General features: G+C 42.6%; 1 protein-coding gene across 1 annotated transcript in view; it reads left to right on the forward strand.

Moving 5' to 3' along the window:
- Positions 1-21762, forward strand: part of KIF24 (kinesin family member 24) — a 78196-nt gene that overhangs the window by 54069 nt on the left and 2365 nt on the right. Inside the window, exons 7-11 of the mRNA XM_046022517.1 lie at positions 4448-4569; positions 5400-5505; positions 11898-11969; positions 14730-14839; positions 18643-20880. Coding sequence (XP_045878473.1) covers positions 4448-4569; positions 5400-5505; positions 11898-11969; positions 14730-14839; positions 18643-20880 — 2648 coding nt within the window. The remainder of the gene's footprint in view (positions 1-4447; positions 4570-5399; positions 5506-11897; positions 11970-14729; positions 14840-18642; positions 20881-21762) is intronic.

Genomic DNA, 21762 nt, shown 5'->3' on the forward strand with positions numbered 1-21762 from the left:
TTATTTATAATGTCCCTGAATGTTTCCCAGGCAACAGAATTCAGCAGTTGTTTCAACCTTCTTTGATGGTGGGTCCCCATTTCACTACTCACATAACATCTTTGGTCTAAAGGAAGGACTTAGATTTAGAAACTTGCCTAATAGACTGTAGTTATGGAAGGAGGAATTCGAGAAGGAGGTATTGAGAGGAAAAGGGAGTCTAGTGATTTTTAAGTTGATTATACTAATTTTGCTCAGCTCCTAGACTTGCATTTTCCCCCAAATAAATTGTCCATTTTTTTCTCTTTATTCTCTTTTTTCCTTCCTTCCCCTTTTTTTTCCCCCCTGTCACTTGTACTGGAGAGCCCATAGAATCTCACATTGATCTATAAGGCTCTGTTTCCCCCCATGAAACTCTGATTGTTTTACATTTGTGAAAATAAAGTTTTGGAAGTTTACACAAAGATGTTAGTTCTTGAGGCACCTGGCTGGCTCAGTCAGTCTAGCATGAAACACTTTTTTTTAAGTTTTATTTATTCATTTATTTATTAGAGACAGAGTGCAAGCAAGGGGAGCAGCAGGAAGAGGGAGAAGCTAAGCACGGAGCCTGATGCGGGACTCAATGCTAGAACTCAGAGATCATGATCTGAGCCGAAGGCAGCTGCTTAATGAGCCACCCAGGCGTCCCTAGAGTGTGACTCTTGATCTCAGGTTTGTGAGTTTGACCCCCACATTGGGTGTAGTGATTACTTAAAATAAAAAATCTTAAAAGAGAGAGAGAGAGATGTTCTTTATTAAAATTAATATTTATTGGGTGCACCTGGGTGGGTTTAGTTGGTTAAGCATTGGACTCTTGATTTTGGCTCAGGTCATGATCTTAGGGTCTTGAGACTGAGTCCTCACGTGGGGCTCCTTAATCAGCCGGAAGTCTGCTTGAGATTCTCTCTGCCCCTCCCTCCGCTTGCACAGCAGGTGTCCTCTCTCTCTCTCTCTCTCTCTCTCCCTCTCCAAAATAAATAAATCAGTCTTTTTTTTTAAATGATTTTATTTATTTATTTGACAGACAGAGATCACAAGCAGGCAGAGAGAGGTGGAAGCAGGCTCCCCGCAGAGCAGAGAGCCTGATGCGGGGCTCGATCCCAGGACCCTGGGATCATGACCCAAGCCGAAGGCAGAGGCTTTAACCTACTGAGCCACCCAGGCACCCCTAAATAAATCTTTTTAAAATGAATATTTACTGAGAATTTACCATGTGCCAATCATAATTCTAAATGCTTTACTTGTATTATCTTGTGTCATCTTTTTAGTTGTCTTAAGTAATCTATGAGATTATGATCTTATAGATAAACTGAGGCTCTGAAAAGTTAAGTGACTTGCAAAATTTTGCTCATTGCAGGTTCACACAACCACATGTCAGAGCTGGCACACATACCCAGTCTAACTTCAGATTTCACTACCTTAACCCCTACAGTTAAGTCTGTATGTCACTTAGAAAAATTTGTCTGATGATCTTCACAAACTTAGTCATTTTACTCCTCAGAGTTCAGCTGCTTTATTTCAGTTTCTGAAAGGAATGGTGATTGCAATCTATTTCTGAAGCTGAGGAAATGACCAGAACCAGAAATTCCTTCATGCCTTCCCTAAAAGGCATTTAGTCAGGAAAGTTCTCAACATGTTAGGTTTTCTGAGACATACTCACAGGTAGCTAACACATCATGATAGGTAAGGTGGACAAGGTGCATGGAAAACCATGTGTAAAAATCTATCATACAAGCCCAAAAGTCAGTCTTTCTTGGCTCCCCTGGGGGTGAACCACAACCCATCCTTTGAGTTTCTGTCACTATCTACAGTTCCTGGCCCTGAGGCCTCTCAGAGCTTTCACTATGTCCCAGTGGAAGTAGCATCATTACTTTCACATGTGGCAGAGGACACCGGGCTTCTATCCCTAGCCCGACCATATTTGACCTTTGTGATCTTGGATAAGTCACCAACTTCTCTGTGTTTTTTCCCTTATCAAGCATATTGTTTACACAAATTTAGAGATTTAAAATATCTCCCCTGTCTCTTCATGGTGCTTATAAAAGACCAAAATGAACAAAAAAGCAAAAAAGGTGTGAGAACCCTAAAACAAAAGGAAATACACCAGAATCTTGTTAACTCTGGAATTATGGGAGGTATATATTTTCTTCGTAATATTTTTCCTGTGTCTTCCAAGTTTTCTACAGTAAGCATGTCTTCTTTTCTGATAGAAAAAGGAAAAAAAGGTTTGATAAAAAGAACATCACACATTGTCATCATGGCCTTACAGTCTAAGTAAGCATGAGGTCAGAGTGACAGGGGACATCAGTTATAGATGTGCCTTTCATGACCCAGTTAGCCATGGAGCTCAGTGAGCAGCTCATGGCAGGGGCACCTGCCACACCCATTTTAAGGGACTATTGTTCTCACTCTTCCCATTTTTTATTAGCAGTAACATACTAGCCATGTAGTTGAAAATCCAGTGTTAGAAATTAACAGGTTCTTTTCTTTATAAAAAGATTCATCAGATAGACCTGTTATACTTTTAGTAGACTATTTAAAAAATGAGTGCATCTAAAACATGATTCTAAATTTGATTTTAAAGTACAATTCTAAATCTCATGTACAGATAATTTTTAGAAATACAACTGCTTAAACCATGAAGAACTTACTAAATATTAAAAAAAATTTTTTTTAACATTTTTTATTTAAATTCAATTAACATGTGTTATTGGTTTCAGAGGTACAGGCCTGTGATTCATCAGTTTCATATAATAAGCAGTGCTCATTACATCACTTGCCTTCCTTAATTTCTATCACCCAGTTACCCCATCCCTCCACCCCCTCCCTTCCAGCATCCCTCGGTTTGTTTCCTATGTTTAAGGGTCTCTTACGGTTTGTCTCCCTCTCTGGTTTCATCTTCTTTTATTTTTTCTTCTCTTCCCCTGTGATCTCCTGTTTTGTTTCCACATATGATCATATGATAATTGTCTTTCTCTGACTGACTTATATTACTTGGCATAATACCCTCTAGTTCCATCCATATTAAACTTGTAAAAAGTACCTGCATGTTAAGATATTTTATGGCCTATTGTTGAAGTTTGAGTCTGGCAACTTTTGGACTCTTAAGTTGGAAACTGTGGTTATGTTCAGTAAAATACAAATTAAAATTTTGAAAGATTGAGAAAATTGAGATAGGACTTCCTTACCCTTAATTCACTGCAAAATAAATGAATTTATCAGAAGTACCTGACAGCTTAGTGGAAACCACATGAGCTTTAGAGTTAGACATACTGAATGTGGAATTTGGTTCTGTCACACAACAGCTTTTTGTGAGCAAATCAACTTCTTTTTTTCCTTAAGATTTTATTTATTTATATAGAGACAGTCAGTGTGAGCAGGGAAAGGGCTATAGAGAGAACCTCAGGCAGACTCTGTGCTGAGCACAGAGGCCCTCCCAGGGCTCAATCTCACCACGTTGAGATCATGACCTGAGCTAAAACCGGAAGTTGGACACTCAACCAACTGAGCCACCCAAGTGCCCTGTGACTCAACCTCTTGAATTTGTCTTCAACATGTACTGGGCATAATAGAATGAACTCATCTCATATCTAGGCTGTTGTGAAGAGTCTGTCAAATAATGTTTCATTTAATAAATTTTTTTTTTATTTTTAAGTAATCTCTACACCCAACATGGAGCTCAAACCCACAACACCAAGATCAAGAGTCGCACATTCCACTGACTCAGCCAGCCAGGCCACCCCTCTGTCAAGTAATATTTCTTCACCTTTTTGATTCTCAGTAATCAGCACTCCTCCCTCTGTCTAAAATCAGGGCAGCATGTTCACATATGACTGGGTTTTCAGGGGCAAGAGGCAGTCCTGAGACTTCACCTCTATTTCCCCTTTCCCATCGGACTGTAGGGACCCAAGTTAGTCTCTTCTTCTATGGTCTCAATGGAAATCATGTCAGTTGTGATAGCTCATTACTTCCGTGTTCCCCACACATCATGCCTGGGCCCCTCTGTGACTGCTTCCTGGTGGAACAGGTGATTGTAATCAGTCATTCCATGATGCACATTTCTGTCTTTACTTTAGTTCCCAAGACAGATGGGTGGTATGGGACATTGCCTTGGAGACAAATCATGCCGTGGAGACTGTAGTCAGGCTAAATCTGTCAAAGATATTAAAAAGAATATGTTAGATCAAGAAGTAAATTATCTCTTGAGCTGTTGAATATTCTCCCCAAGGTTAGTATTCCCCATTGTTTGCACTGCTGTTGGCTACTTACTCTGTATGATTACATGTTTAGGCAGCTTTCTACATAGAATGAAAATACTGCTGTGTACTGACAGTTATATGCCTGGTCTCTATGGCTCTCAGCCAACACTTAGGAGCCAGGGGAATTTTTTTACTTCTTGAGGGAATCACCCTATGGATTTTATTTTCAGGTGATTCTGAAGGGCAGCAAGGAGCGCAGCACTGGGGCCACTGGAGTTAATGCAGACTCCTCCCGTTCCCATGCTATCATCCAAATTCAGATCAAGGATTCAGCTAAGAGGACATTTGGCAGGTGAGTTGGAAATATGCAAGGAATTGCATTGTCTGCCTCTCCCTAATGTGACTTTGAAATATGTGTTATCAACAACAGGACATTCTGCCACCGTAGAGTTTTTCGTAAATATCAGGGATACAGAGTAGAGTTGTTAGCCCTGAAATAAATCATTGTATTAAAGTGCCATCAGTTGATTAACCATGAAGTAATGACCTATTGTTGGTCAAGCCTACATTATTAAAAGGGACATTGATTGCTTCTAACGTGAAACACAGTATCAGCAAAGAAATAGTAGGAAATGCATCTCAGCTTACAGGCCAAAAAAAGAAAAGAAAAAAATTAATCTATCCTCCTTGAAAGAAGCCATAAGACAATTGGGTACATTCATTGCTTCTCTGGTGCTATCTTAGCAAACTCTGCCACACTGATGGATGAGGCGCTCTCACCTCTGAGTAATGAGTCTTTTTTTTCTTTCTTACTTATAATTCCTCCTCTTCTTCTTCTCTTTTTGAGGGGGGCACCTGGAAAGCAGCCCACAAAACTTTCTATTTAATTATCTAAGTGGTCACCTAAGTGATTTGCACTGTAGTCATTTAGCCTTATAGGAAGAATGTTTTATTAATTTTATTAATTTCTCACAAATGATTAAAACCAACAGAAGTGTCTGAGCAGTGAGGGCAACAGCTGACAGATCAGAGTCTTCTAATACTTTTGGAAAGCTAACAGTGTGTCTTTTCTTTCCAGAGGTTGGGCCAGTGTTAATTTCTTCCTGCTGCTGCAAAATGCTGACTGATGTAAAAATAAACCAAGGCCCCCAAGAAGTTATCCCTGCTGTGTGTTTTCTCTAGGATCTCTTTTATTGACTTGGCTGGCAGCGAAAGAGCAGCAGATGCCAGAGACTCAGACAGACAGACAAAGATGGAAGGCGCAGAAATAAACCAGAGTCTTCTGGCTGTAAGTTGTTTGAAAGCTTTGATCTAAAAATCCTTCTTTTTTTTTTTTTTTTTAAGATTTTATTTATTTACTTGACAGACAGGAATCACAAGTAGGCAGAGAGGCAGGCAGAGAGAGAGGGGGAAGTAGGCTCCCTGCCGAGCAGAGAGCCCGATGCGGGGCTCGATCCCAGAACCCCAGGATCATGACCTGAGCCGAAGGCAGAGGCTTTAACCCACTGAGCCACCCAGGTGCTCCTAAAAATCCTTCTTGAGAGATTTTTGCCCCTCTTTTACATGCAGCCAGAGTGGGTGAAGATGGGGTGGGGTAGAGTCAGCGGAGCAAGAACATGCTCCTGTCTGGAAGTGGGGTTCCAGGGTTAGAGATAGAGGCTGCCCAGTCAGATTCTTAGAAGTTCTAGGCAACTCTTCCCTTCTGTTCCTGCCTTCTCTTCCTCTGGTCAGTCCCTTAGGAGCAGAAAAGTATTTCTGCAGCAGCTGAATGGTTAACTTAGGTAAGCTTTCTCTCTCTCATCAAGTTTTTAAATTGTATTAATTTTTCAAACATAACAAAATAGAATAAATCACATAATGACCTCCCAAATACTTGCACCCAGCTTCAACACGTGAAAAATCTAATGAACCCTTTCCTTCCCCTGATTATTGTAAAGCAAATCCTGTCATCTTGTCATTTCTCCCACAAGTATTTCATTATCTCAAAGAGATAAGACTCTTACTTTTGAATATAACTGTAATGCCATTATCATACCTGAGGAAGTAATTATGTAATGTTATCTATTATCCAGGAAGTATTATGATTTCTCCAGTTGTCCCATAAATGTCTTTTCACAGTTTGTTCAAATCAAGATGCAAACAAGACCCTTGGATTGCTTTTGATAGTCTCCTTTATTCTATATCAGTTCTTTTGTTTTCTCTCTCTCTTATTTTTTTTTAAAGATTTTATTTATTTATTTGACAGATCACAAGTAGGCAGAGAGGCAGGCAGAGAAATGGGAAAACAGGCTCTCCCCGGCACCCAGTTTTCTCTCTCTTTTAATATCAGTGTATTTGCCCTATAAGATTTTCCAACATTGGGAATTAGGTTGACTGCATTCCCACATTGATGTGTATCATCATACTCTATCCTCTTTTCTATAAAGTGGCTAAGATCTGTACTCGTGCTGTACAGGAGGGAGCCACTAAGCCACATGTGGTTATTGAGCCCTTCAAATATAGTTCCTCTGAGCTGATACATGCCTAAGTGTAAGATACACACTGGATTGTGAAGCAGGTATAATATCTTATTAATATTTTTCTTTTTTAATTTTTTAATATTTAATTTTTATTTTTATTTATATATTTTATTTATGTATTTATATATTTTATTAAGCAGGTATGATATCTTATTAATATTTTTTCATATTGATTACATGCTAAAATAATATTTTGCTGGTTTTTTTAAATGTTTTTGGCTATATTGGATTACATATAGTTAAGATTATATAATTAAGATTAATTTCAGGGTACCTGGCTGGCTCAGTCGGTTTAGCGTCTACCTTCAGCTCAGGTCATGATCTCAGGGTCTTGGGATCAGCCCACATTGGGATCGCTGCTCAGAGGGGCATCTGCTTCTCCCTCTCATCCTCCTACTCATGCTCTCTCTTGCTCACTCTCTGAAATAAATAAAATCTTAAAAAAAAAATTAATTTCATTTTTTTTTAATGTACTAGAGATTTAAAATTACACACAAAGTTTGCTCTTGGGGCTAACATATTCCTATTGGGAAAGCACTGTACTAGAAGCTTGATCAGATTGAGGTTCTGGTTTTTTGGCAGGAATTCATGGGTAGTTTTTAGACTTCTATAGGAACATATCAGGACATACAGAATGTCTGGTTGTCTTTTTGTGATTTTTATTTTAAAGATTTTATTTATTTATTTGACATACAGAGATCACAAGTAAGCAGAGAGGCAGGAAGAGAGAGAAGTAGAAGCAGGCTCCCTGCTGAGCAGAGAGCCTGATGCGGGGCTCTATTCCAAGACCCTGAGATCATGACCTGAGCTGAAGGCAGTGGCTTAACCCACTGAGCCACCCAGGTGCACCTCTTTTTGTGATTTTTAAGAATTAAAGGTTCAAGTGTTGACAGCGTAATTTCTCCTTTATAGTTTCCTATGAGACTTCTTCATTTAATGGGTTTACAAGCTATAGATAAGCATCACCTGTATCTATTGTTCCATTAGGGATTCTGAAATTGTGATATTCTCATTCTCATATTCCTTCTTTATTAGCTGGAAGAATTTTTCTTCAAGTATGTGATTATGATTATCCTGAAATATAGTTCATTCAGTAGAGACGAGATAAATGCTAGTAACCTAAATCCGACCAATTAATTTGTTGTTATTTACTGTTTTGTTTGGTTTTGTATTATTATAGATTCATTGTAATCATTATTCTTTTTGTTATTTAAATTATACATCCTTTGGGCAATGGGAGCCTTTTCAAGTATGTTCCTCTAGTTTTTGACCAACTATTAGTCTAATAGCTTCTAGCTTCCTGGCATTCTGGCAAGACAAGATGTTCCACGCTCCTCTTGTACATTTCCTTCCGCAGACCTTGATCAGGCAATTCTTCAACAAGCTTTGGTTTTAGGAGGAAATGGCATTTCGAGACCAGTTAGGGGTGCTAGGGGTGCTTACTACCACTGGGTTAGTCCTTCTAGGCGTTTTTTTTTTTAGAGCTAGGAAATTGATTTTTTAAAATTATTTTTACTAACATATAATGTATTATTTGCCCCTGGGGTACAGGTCTGTGAATCATCATGATTTTTTTTTGAAAGAGGAAAATACATTAGGGATTCATATTAATAAATTAATTCAAAAGCAGGGGAAGTGGGAGAGGGAGAGGCAGGCTTCCCGACAAGCAGGGAGCCTGATGCGGGGCTCGATCCCAGGACTCTGGGATCATGACTTAAACCAAAGGCAGACATTTAACAATTGAGCCATCCAGGCACCCCACAGCATTTATATAATTTATTTGCTCTACTTTAGTATATGTGTGTTTCAAAATAATGCTGATATTTTTCATAATATTATTGAATTCGGATTAAGATTTCTTTGCAGTTTCCTTTTCACCCTTAGGTTGTATCCCACTTAGATGTACAGTCATAATACGTGTTGCACAGTCATTTGAAATCTTTTCTATGTGTTTAAGCTTACCAATTTCATATTCAGCTAAGTATAAACTGTAGAACAAGCCAATCTGAAAGAAGTCTTGTGTCCATCCCTGTCCCCTCAACCCTATTACCTCCCACTTCTTAGATAATCATTTTTTTTACCTATATATATATTTGTATTCACCTTGAAAAAAAGGGTAGCACACTGTAAACACTTTGCTCTTTTCACTTAGCAATATCCTAGAGCTCACTACATGGCTGTATGTAGACATCTTCCTTGTTCCTTTTTGCAGCTGCATAGTGCTGCCTGTGCCCCTCCATATCATTTAAGTTCTTTTGATCAGAACTGAAGTCTCCACCTAGGCACTTTATTTCCAGGCCTCATGAGGGATAAATTGCAAAGCAGAGAGAGGTGAGAAAGACAATCTGCATCTCTTTTTACTTTTTCAGTTTCTGAATAATTTTTTTTGAAAGATTTTATTATTTGACAGACAGAGACCACAAGGAGGCAGAGAGGCAGGCAGAGAGAGAGAGGAGGAAGCAGGCTCCCCGTGGAGCAGAGAGCCCGACATGGGGCTCGATCCGAGGACCCTGGGATCATGACCCGAGCTGAAGAGAGACTTAACCCACTGAGCCACCCAGGCGCCCTGAATAATTTTTTTTTTAAGATTTTATTTATTTATTTGACAGAGATCAGAAGTAGGCAGAGAAGCAGGTGGGGGTGGGGGGGAAGCAGGCTCTATCCTGGGACCGTGAGATCACTACCCGAGCGGAAGACAGAGGCCCAACCCACTGAGCCACCCAGGCGCCCCTGGTTTTTGAATAATTTTAGATTTACCAAAACAAAGTTGCCAAAATTAAATACACAGCATTCCTTCACCCAGTTTCCATATTACTAATATCTTGTATAACCATAATAAAATTATCTAAATCAGGAAATTAACATTGGTATAATACCAAGACAACAACAATAACATCGGTATAATACTATTAACTAATCTACAGACCTTGTGTGAATTTCACCAGTAGTCCCACTAATGCCCTTTTTTGGGTCCAGGATCCTATATTATGTTTAGTTGTCATGTTCTCATAGTCTCCACAGTTTTTGTCATCTGTGACTTCAACACCTTTGAAGAGTGCTGTCCTGCCTGGTTTTTTGGGTTTGGTTGTTTGTTTTTGTTTTTGTTTTTGCAGATTGTAAATTTGGGTTTATTCAGTGTTTTCTCAAGATTAGATTGAGGTAAAGAATTTTGAGCAAGAATACCACATAAATTGTACCGTTCTCAGTGAATCATATAGGTGGTACGTGAAGTCAGTATGTCTCATTACTGGTGATGTTAACTTTGATCACTTAGTTAAGATGGTTTGTGCTAAGTTTCTCCACTGTAATGTTAACCATTTTCCCTTTGTAATTAATAAGTATCTTGGGGCACCTGGGTTGGTTGGGCATCTGCCTTTGGCTCAGGTCATGATCCCCACATCCCAGGGATCATGCCCAGTGGCGGGATCCCCTCTCATCAGGAAGTCTGCTTCTCCCTCTGCTCCTCCCCCTGCTCATGCTCTCTTGCTTGCTCTGCATGTTCTCTCTCTTTCATAAATAAGTAAGTAAATAAGTAAATAAATGACTTATGGGCAGATAGTCTGAAACTATGCAATTTCCTATTTACATCACACTTTCGCTGCCTAAGTTTAGCATCTGTTGATTATTCTTAACCTGGAACAATCATTACTGTGATGTTTACCTGGTGAGATTTCCTGTTCCTATCATCCTTTTTATATTAATTGGTTGGAATTCTGCTATAAGACAGAGCTGTCCTTTCCCTACAATTAATTTATTAGATTATTTATAACAGTAAGTGGATATTTCTTTTATTTGCTAGATTATAATACATTTTTATTATTTTATTGCTCAGATTGTTCTCAAAGGCTGATAAGGATCAGTGGCCACACTTGGATTTGAGTATGTAAGGGGCAGGTGTAACTCAGGCCAAGGGTTTGGTTACCTGTTTGTCCCTTTTGGAGAACTGTCCCAGTGGTAAAGTTTGGGGATATTGCATTGGTTTGTAATAAAAGAGGAAATTTCCTTGTACAGGTTTCTCCCGCTATCTGAAAATAGAACTTCCCTATGAAATCTTTTGTAAGCCAAAATGGCATAAGGCAAAGAGTGATTACCATTAATTTATATGGAAACAAAGGTGAGCATTCCCAGACCCCAAAAATAACCTCTTGGGCTTTTCTGATACCTTAGCACACATCTTGATAATGGATGCAGAAAATAAATCAAGATAAAGCCAGGTGGGCCTGGCTGGCCCAGTCAGTGGAGCATGTGACTCTTGATCTTGGGGTCATGAGTTGAGCCCCACGTTGGGCATAGGGTTTACTTAAAAAAAAAAAAAAAAACTATTAGAAAAAACAAAAGATAAAGCACAGATGGTTGAAGACACAGTTCAAAACTATGGCTTAACCCACTGAGCCACTCAGGTGCCCCTACTTTTAAATAAAAGAAGGGGCACCTGGATAGCTCAGTGGGTTAAGCCTCTGCCTTCGGCTCAGGTCATGGTTTCAGGGTCCTGGGATCGAGCCCCGCATCGGGTTCTCTGCTCAGCAGGGAGCCTGCTTCCTCCTCTCTCTCTGCCTGCCTCTCTGCCTACTTGTGATCTCTCTCTGTCAAATAAATAAATAAAATCTTTAAAAAAGAGAGAGACTTTAATAAATAAATAAAAGCAAAAATTCTCTATGGATTTCTTTAAGTTAGTGCATGCTCCTGCTCTCTTTCAAAATAATTATCCGAAAACTTATATCTGAATCTACACCTATAGGTGTACATATGTGAGCAGGGAGGTGGGGGAGTGGTATATAGGTATTTTCTGTACTTAAGCGCACCTATAACTGCTAATCATATGAGAGGAAGCAAGAAAAAGGGAGCTGGCAAGCCTAGACTGCCACCACATGAGCCTGGACTCTGGGGCCTGTGGGAAGGTCCCTGGTTTTTCTGCTCCCCACTACTGGGGCTAATCCTAGGATCAGAGCCTTTAGGATGGGAGACCCTCAAATAGACACAGGGAGCTCAGGATGTTCACCCTTCTAGCTTGATTTTTCCTGTTGGATAAGAAGCTACCAGGGCATTTTTACTTCCTTTTGGAGGATTGTCTGAGAATGGCTCTTTTAAGAAAAGTCTGATCTGTTCCTCTCTCTTTGCATGTGGTATTTCCTGTGCTTGTTGTTGATCTACCCCTTTGCAGCTGAAGGAATGTATCCGAGCCTTGGATCAGCAACACACCCACACTCCCTTCAGGCAAAGCAAATTAACTCAGGTAAAGTTAAATGTGAACTTCGAGTTTGTTCTGTTTCATTCATTTGTTTGTTCTTGCATTCATTTGTTCATTCAGCAAAGCCTCCACTGCCAGCAAAGCATGATGCTAAGCTCAGGGAGGGGGAGGGCAGGGAAGGAGTCACATTCCTTACCAGGTCATTCTGGGCAGAGATGGGCATCCTCGGGCAGAGATGCCTGCGGTATGAAGCAGCTGAGCTTTCACAGGCAGTAGTGCACTTCTGGCCACCATCCAACAGCTTTCTGCTTATTTCTAATATAAAGAAACATTTTCGATTTAATGGAGTCTCTGAATGTTTGGCTGGTATAGCTGTACTAAGCATTTTCTTAGCTATGAGACTTAGTGTTTCAAGACAAAAAATAATGGCTAGAGTTAAAGATAAGATAGATCTTTAAAAAATTTTTTTAATTTACTATTTGCTTATTTTTTTAAGATTTTATGTATTGTGTGTAAGCCTGATGATTCACAGACCTGTACCCCTGGGGCAAGTAATACATTATATATTAATTTTTAAAAATGATTTTATGTATTTATTTGACAGAGAGATGAGAGATGGAGCACAAGCAGGGGGAGTGGGAGAGGGAGAAGCAGGCTTCCCGACGAGAAGGGAGCCCAATGTACGGCTCGATCCCAGGACCCTGGGATCATGACCTGAGCTGAAGGCAGACCCTTAATGACTGAGCCACCCTGGCACCCCCAAACTATGCTTCTTAATGAATGGAAAATGCCAGTAATTCAGCACTGTAATGGCTGCAGAACAGTGGCTCAGGTAGGGGTCTACCTACATACAGACTGCTGTGAAGGCCGTTATGGGTGCCCATGATTCCTTTCTGCACTACGTCCTGTGCTCAGTGGGGGACAGACTAGCATAGACGGCAGTCTCGGTAAGGATCTTTGTATTTTAGCAGAGGTTCTTACTCTGTGCAGCTAACCTAATGGCTCCACAGGGCCTGGGGCAGAACCTGTAATATACCTCATTAGACTCATGATCTGTGAGTTGGATTCTATCTTCTCAAACATGATTTCAACTAGAAATTTAAGAACCCCTTTATGGGTGGTTAGTCCTGATTCTAACATTGGCTCTGACATTTTTTTTTTTTAAGATTTTATTTATTTGACAAGAGATTACAAGTAGGCAGAGAGGCAGGCGGGGTGGGGGATTGCGGGGAGCAGGCTCCCCGCTGAGCCGAAAGCCCGATGTGGGACTCAATCCCAAGACCCTGAGACCATGACCTGAGCCGAAGGCAGAGGCTTAACCCAGTGAGCCACCCAGGCGCCCCTTGCTCTGACCCTTTTTAAAACAAGTTCACCATCTCCAGAAAATGCATTCCTATTTAATCCCACATCAGGCTCCTTGCTCAGCAGGGAGCCAGCTTCTCCCTCTGCCTGCCACTCCCTATGCTTGTGCTCTCTCTCTCAAATAAATAAAATCTTGAAAATAATAATAATAATAGTAATACTTCAGAAAAAAATGAAAAAAATAATTCAGGGGCACTTGGCTAACTCAGTCGATGGAGTGTGACTCTTGATCTTGGAGTTGTGGGTTCAAGCTCTATGTTAGGTATAGAGATTGTTTAAAAGTAAAATCGTTTAGGGGTCCCTGTGTGGCTCAGTCATTAAGTGTCTGCCTTCAGCTCGGGTCATGATCCTAGGGTCCTGGGATCAAGCTCCATATCGAACTCCCAGCTTGGCGGGGACCTGCTTATCCCTCTCCTTCTGCCCTGCTTGTGTTCTCTCTCTCTCAAATAAGGAAATTTTTTTAAAATAAATAAATAAAATTGTTTAATAATAATAATTCAAACAGTATATGTATATACAAGTACAAAAGAAGATGGCAAGAGGTATCTGAAAATCCTACCTCTCAGTGATAATCACTGCTACATTTTGGTGACTATCCTTCCAGATATTTTTCTGCCCACATATCTACACATAGATCTACTTACAGTGTTATGGAATCATATGCCTTCTTCACTCAAAGTTGTAGATCTTCTTGTGTACCTAAGTTCAGATATACCTAATTATTTTTAAAGGTTGTATTGTAGTCAGTTAATATTTATTTAGTTTGCAGGGCACCTGGGTGGTTCAGTTGGTTAAGCTCCTGCCCTCGGCTTAGGTCATGATCCCAGTGTCCTGGGATTAAGACCCTCATTGGCTCCCTGCTCAGCAGAAAGCCTACTTCTCCCTCACGTTCTGCTGCTCCCTGAGCTTGTGCTATCAAATAGATTTAAAAAAAAAGAAAAAAGTATTCAGTTCCCTGTTTACAGACTCCTAGATTTTCTAATTATTATAATGCTATAAAGCGTATCCTATATATTACCTTTCTTTTTTAAAACAACTGAGCAATTCTCTCTAGGATAATGTCCTGGAAGCATGCACATTTTTTATATTTTTATACATATTGACAAACTGTCTTCTCAAAAGCTTATACCGTTTCATGGTACACATGAAATAGTATAGCAATGTAGAAAAGTACCCATTTCCCTAGACCCTCACCAGGGCCAGGGTATTACGAGTCTTACTTAATCTTATGGGTGAACAATACTAGTGTTTTTACTAGTTTGTTTGTATTTCTTTGGTTGGTGAAGTACCTTTTTTCTGTGTTTTTGATCATTTGTATTTATTCTTTGTAAATTGCCTTTTTGTAGCAGGGAGGGGAGCTATGGCCCCATGTCCTGCACACAATAAGTAGTCAGTATGTCCTTTGTTAATTGACTTCATTGACCTGCCTTCTGTTTTGGACAGGTCCTGAGGGATTCTTTCATTGGTGATGCCAAAACCTGCATGATTGCCAACATCTCACCAAGCCACGTGGCCACCGAACACACTCTGAATACCTTGCGTTATGCTGACCGGTGAGTTGCTCCCAGGTAGCAGGTTGTGTCTGTGTGTGTCTCAAACACACACAGAAATCCGATCTTGAGCTCCAGCAGAAGTCTGTTCTTGAGGCCATGATCCTAGTACCAGGGGAATGTGCAATTGGTCCTTTGAAGAATGTGACCTGATAGGCCTTGCCTTTTCACAAGTGTGAATGTGACAAGAGAAAAGGGACACATTCCCTGGTTCAGGAGACATCTCCATTAGAGACTTTTGATTTTTTAAGATTTTATTATTTATTTGATGGGGGGAGAGAGCACGTGTGCACACAGCGTGCACACATAAGCAGGCGGAGAAGCAGGCTTCTTGCTGAGCAGGGGGCCCGAAGTGGGACTTGATCCCAGGACCCTGGGATCATAGCCTGAGCTGAAGGCAGATGCTTAGCCGACTGAGCCACCCAGGCACCCTCCTCAGTGCCTTTTAAATGGCTAGTGGGAAATGATAGGTTTCTTTGGAGTGGAAGGCTCAAGGTTTTTTTCCTGCTAGCCTCAGCCCTAATCGTAAGGGAGAGAATACATGTTACTTGTCAAGGCAGAAGCGCTTAGAACTATGTAGGTCCAGAAGACATCAACCCAGACATGACACGTTACAAAAGGTTAAAATGAACCCAGAGAAAGGCGGGAACTTTAAAAGGGCTTATTGGGAACTGGCGGTAAATCTAGCCTGACTATATGGTCAGGGCTCTTTCTGGGGTGACCTTGGTATCTACCAAGGTTCCCCCACCCCCATGCCCTATCTCTTACTCATGGTCACGTAGGTTTCCTAGCATGGGTGAGACACTATCATTTCTATACTTTTCTCTGGCTGCTTTGCTGCCTGGTCCTGTCTTATATCCTTTCCTTCTCTTTGGTCTCCCAGAAGCTGTCTCCAAGATTAAAAACTATTTGAGGGAAACCTGTTTTTTTATTACTGTTGAGGAATCTTTAGTATCATGGGATTTAATGAAGTTCACTGGGAAGGAAAAGTGAGCTATCATTTGAGTTCCATGAGAACAGGAAGCCTTATCTATTTCTCCACTGTATCTACTGCCCAGACAGCTCTTGGTACCTAGTAGATGCACAGTTAAGTATTTGTGAATGAAAGGAGGAACTCTTCCTGTCAGGATGAGGCCCTCTGTGTACCTATCTCATTTAAATAGGAGAGACCCCTCACAAAGTGGTTATAAGAGTGGGCTCTGGAGTCAAGACTATCTGGGCCAATACCCTGCTTCTGCCATGAAATAGCTGAGCAGTCTCGGGCAACAGTTTTGGGCTTCAGTTTTATCTGACAGGTGATAATATTAGCATCTACCTCATAAAACAGTTATGTGGAATCAATGAGGATATGTTACGAAGGGCTTAGCACCACACCAGGAACTAGTTACCATTCAATATGTGTTAATTTAAGCAATAGGTCCCCAAAATAGGTTTCCTTTATTGCCTGGTTTTCTAATGCCTGTGTACTAGCATTCCTTAGAAGAAAGGCTACTTTGTGGGGTGCCTGGGTGGCTTGTGGGTTAAGCATCTGACTCTTGGCTTCGGCTCAGGTCACATCTCGGGGTCATGAGATCAAGCCTCCGTATCAGGCTCTGCGCTCAGTGAGGAGTGTTTGAGATTCTCTCTCCCTCTCCTTCTGCCCCTCCCCCTTTCACACACTCTCCCTCACTCTGCCTCAAATAAATAAATCTTAAAAAGAAAGGCTACTTCACGAACTGAGATCAGATAGAAGATATGAGATGATCCAACCTTGTTGGGACCAAAAAACGAATATGGCTTGAAATTCTTTATCTCCACGTATCCATTACCCAGCTTCAACAATTGATAACGGTAAACTGATCTTGTTTCATAACCCCACCACTCCCCAGATGACATTGTTATCATTTGCTTGAAGTAAGAACTTCATCATTAGGAGCAGAGAACAAGACATTTCCTCTCTTAGTGCCTCAGTAAAGGAAGAGAAAAATAACCCTTTCACATAGGAGAGGTATTAAGTATAATTGAGAAATTATTTGAAATAATTTTGGCTTTAAAAAGAACAGAAAAAGTATAATAGAAATCTCTTCCATTTGAGGCAGTCTGATAAATTATTGAAAATGAAAGCCATTTGTTTTATGTGCTTAAATGAAGCCTAATGAAATTAATTTTAGGTAATAATTTATATACACATGATTTTATTGCTTATTTATTTATTTTAAGATTTTATTTATTTATTTGACAGAGATAACATGTAGGCAGAGAGGCAGGCAGAGAGGGAGGGGGAAGCAGGCTCCCCGCTGAGCAGAGAGCCCGATGCAGGGCTTGATCCCAGGACCTTGGGATCAAGGCTTTAACCCACTGAGCCACCCAGGTGCCCTTATTGCTTATGTAAAAATTTATTCTGATTTAAAATTTTCTTCTCTCCATATACTAGAATATTGCTAAGGAATCCAAAAATAAAGTTCCAGCTGGACCCCTAATAGGTTTACACTTATCAGAAAAGCTCAGTGACAGGATTTTGGGAATAGGAAGAGTACACTGGAAGCATTTAGCATCAATAACCAAATTACCTGTAGGATTCCTTCTGGCACTCCGCTTTCTAGAATTATTTACTGTGAGTCCTACTAGAGGGAAATTTTGGTGTTTCTCTCCTAATGAAACTAAAATCAAGACTTTTATAACAGGAAGTAATTTGGAACCATCTAGACTTACTTGGCACCTCTCAGCCCATTTCCTTGTATGTATGCCCTACTGCAACACCTAAACAAAGGCCCATGGACACGTGTCTTCAGTCATATTCTGCATCTCTTTGCTTAGCTGTATTACCTGCCTGCCTTGGCTCTCACACTTCAAGGGAAGATTTAAATCAAGTCTCAGTGTCAGGCTTAGATCTTGGTTTTCAAAAATGGCCAAAGGGGTCATTGCTCCCTGTAAGGATTGGATTAAAATCAAAACAAAGGCAAAGACATTTTATGGGAGCCCCAGGCAGAAGTACTGCTCCCTCCTGGGATATTTCAGTGAACAATCTACAGACCACTGGAGAATCACATTTTTACTTGATGTCACCTTGTGATTCTAAATTCTTACAGTGTTTTTAAATATCACAAGAGTTAAGAGACTGATCTTGACAACTGAATCCTGGCAGAGATCTTCTCTAAAGTTCCCATGTGGAATAGAGCATGGTTCTCTATTCTCTATCTAGCGGGTGATTTTGCCTCCCAGTGGACATTTGGCAACGTCTGGAGAGATTTTTGATCATCATGACTAGAGAGAAGTGCTACTGGCATTTAGTGGGTGGAAGCCAAGGATACTGCTAGACATCCCACAGTGCATGGGACAGCTCCCTACAACAAAGCAGTACCTGGGTTCAAAGACTGCTTGTGCAAAGGTTGAGAAACCCTAGGAATAGACAAGTCACTTTTCCTTTAACAGAATTAGCACAAGCCTGCTTATTTCCAGAGATTTTGCTTCCTAAGTACCCAGCAAGTTTGAAGGAACTCATTTTCTTAGAGAAGCCTAAAGGAGATGGATTGCAGGAAAAGGGGTCTCTGGCTATGGGGCAGCTCCCGAGTTGGCCCATCTTCAGGAGGTACACATGGGCCCCAACATCATGGATGTAGGACGGTTCTGAGACAAGCTTCCGTGGCCTATCCCATGGGATTGAGGAGACTTCAAAAACTTCTGATCATAGAATGTATAGTATGTATTTATATCCTAAGACTGTACCCATCTTTTTTGTAATGCTTTTCTTTGGTTTTTGAAAAGTATAGAAAAGGAATTAAGGGGCATGCTAGAATATACATTTAACATAAAATGGTCATTTACAGGGTCAAAGAACTAAAGAAAGGCGTTAAATGTTGTGCTTCAGCTACAAGTCGAAATCGGACCTCTGGAAACTCTTCTCCAAAAAGAATTCAGAGCTCCCCTGTGGCCCTGCCAGGGGACAAGTGTTCTCCCAAAAAGGTCAAGCTGGGGCTTCAGCAGTCATTCACGGCAGCTCCTGGCTCCACGAAAGGGAAGGCCCATCCTCTGGCCAGCCACCCGCCCAACATCCCTTTTGCGGCTGTACCTAAAGTTCCCGGTAAGAGGGGTGGATCCAGAGGGGGTCCTCCCCAGGAGTGGGTCATTCAGACCAGCCCTGTCAAAGGAGCCACGCAGTCTAGACATTCAGCCAAAAAAGGGGCAGAAGAGTCTGCACCCTTCTGCTGTGAGAAAAATCAAATGGGCAACAAAACTGCCCGCAGGTGGGGAAGCAAGGCCGCTGGCCCAGGAGAAGCCCTAGCACGTGGGAAGCTAACCTCCAAATGCAAGACGGTGCAGCCTGTGCAGCCTGTGCAGCGGCAGCTGGTGTCACGGGCCGAGCTCTCCTCTGGCAGCCTCCACCACTTAGCAAAATCTGGGCAGGGCAGCAAGGGGAGCACGCCTGCCAGGCCTGCCTCGGAAGTGTGGACAGACATCCCTCCGCATCAGAAAGAGAGGGAGGAACACTTGCGCTTCTATCACCAGCAGTTCCAGCAGCCACCTCTCTTCCAGCAGAAGTTCGAGTACCAACCACTGGAAAGGTTTTTATGCCAGTACAGGCCCCTGGAGGGGCAGCTCCAGAATGAGACCCCTCTCCCCTTCTGCTCTTACTCTGAGAGCCCGGATGGAGCCCATGCTGAGGATCTTGATGACAGCGATTTCAGTGAAGATTCTTTTTCACATGTCTCCAGTCAGAGGACCACAAAGCAGAGAAACACCCTAGAGAACAGTGAAGGCTCGTTCTTCCTTCATCAGAGGGAGCAAGGCCCTGCGGAGGTGGCCAAAAGGCAGCAGAGTCTGCTTTTTAACCCCAGGACAGATGGTGACGAGAAGAGTCCAACTGGAAACTGGATGTACTCTAGGGACCCCACAAACTACAGAGGAGCAGCACTCAGTCATGGCCACAGTCCAAGTAAGGTGACTTTGGACTGCAGCAGAGAGGAGGAGTCTTCCTCCTCGGGGCTTTCCCCCAGAGACAACCCTGCAGAGAAGCCTTACTGTTCACAGGTAGACTTCGTATATGGCCAGAAAGGTGGTGGGGACCCACCCTCTGAACTCAGACAGAATGCTTTCAGAAGTGAGGTTCCTGGGCAGGCTGAGGGTAGTTCACTACCCCCAGAAGAAGACAGTTTCATTTTCTCACTATCCCACGAGGCAGTTCCAGGATCTCCAGACCAAAGAGAGATAGTCAACACGCTTCTGAGAGAAGTTGGCCGAGACAGCCCAACTCTGGTGACCGAAACCATGAAAAACAGTTACCCTTACCAAGAAGACAACTGTAGAGGGGAATCAGGCACATGTTCTGAATATGCTTCTGGACTGATGGCTCCCCTCACTGTGTCCCTCCTGGAGAACACAGACGATGAGGACCCTCTTCCCTTGGAACGGCTGGCCCACGATGGGCTTGCTCACAGTCTAGTGGCAGCAGGGGGCCCACCTGTGGGCCACACAGCGTCATCCGGTGATCAGAAGGCACTCCTGCCAGTGTCTTCAGCAGCTGGGCACTTGTGGCTCTCATCATCTCCCCCTGACAATAAGCCAAATGGTGATCTTCCAGCTCTGTCCCCGTCACCCATCCGTCAGCACCCACCTGAGACGTTGCCCATCAGTGAGACTGACCCAGGGGAGGTCTGCCAGAGCAGAGAGCCTGTACTCTCCTCCCAGGAACACTCGAGTAGCCAGCAGTGTGATGCTGATGCTGAGGCGGCAGAGCTGAGCAGCTCCCAAGGTTTTCCAGGAAAGCCCTTCCCCCACATCCATACTGGAGGATCCCACCCTGCACCTCTACTCACCGCACAAACAGAAAGTAGTGATATGGCTGACCAGCCCTGGGCCCAGGAACAGAAACCTTCAAAAGGACTTGGTTGGCAGGAGCTAAGTCTGCTGAGAGACCCCATCAAGTTGCCCTGCTACAACAGCAACATCGTGTGGCTCAAATACAGGCCGATGCCAAGGTGCTTAGTAAGACCAGACTCTCCCCTGGCCCCTGGCTGCTCTCCAGAGACTGCAGGGATACTCCATCAGCTCACCCTGGGGCCTGCACAGTAAGTTGGACACCCTCCCCAAGACTGGAGGCCCTCTGGCATCCCTCCTCCCACCCCAGCTAAACATTTGTCTGTTCTGGAAACGGTTATCGTTGGTTCAGTGTCAGAGCTACACTACAACTAGACAGGCTTTGCCCGCTTTTCAAGGGAGCAGGCCTGCCCGGGTGGGTGAACCCTGAGTCAGGGAAAGCTGGGCCTTGAGTGAGAAAAGGGAGGCTCTGTCCCCTTCAGCAAGCCTGGGACCAGTGGTGACATCAGAATCCTCTTCATTCTGTCAGGTCTGTGTTCCTGGAAGTGCTGCCCAGGGACACATCAGCTACAGCCTTCTGCCCTCAGAACCAAGGCAGGCTGGGGAACTTGCGAGATGGTGAAGGTCAAAAACAGAGGGACTGGTGATTTGTGCGGCTTTCCCCCAAGGATGCTGTGAACGGTGCAACAGAAAGAGAGGCAACAGAAAGCATAGAGAAAGAAAGGAGGCAAAGAGATCCAGCAGGGCCCCTCAGCATTAGGGGCCGGGGAGCTGGTGGGTGTATGGGAACAAAGGCTACAGCCCTTTGCGAGGGTTCATGGTATCTAGGCCAGCTGTGTGTCTCCTGCTCACTGGGGCTCAGGCCAGGGCCAGAGACAAAGAGGACATAGAGGGATACACAGATGAGGAGCCTGCCTATCCCAGGAGACGATCTTGCTGTCTCCATGGCCTCTACCTGGCAGTAGGGTCTGACAAAAGGCAGATCCTCCAGTTTTGAACTCAAAGCCCTTGCTTTGGTCCCTGGACTCCCCTCAGGGAGTAAAAATGATGGCAGGCGAGGCAGCAGGCCGCACCTTGCCCAAGTGTGCCAGCTACAGTGGTCATAGCCTTGAGCCTTTGGGCAGGGAAGCCAT

This window comes from Meles meles, chromosome 11 (genome assembly GCF_922984935.1).
Source record: "Meles meles chromosome 11, mMelMel3.1 paternal haplotype, whole genome shotgun sequence".
Taxonomy (NCBI): domain Eukaryota; kingdom Metazoa; phylum Chordata; class Mammalia; order Carnivora; family Mustelidae; genus Meles; species Meles meles.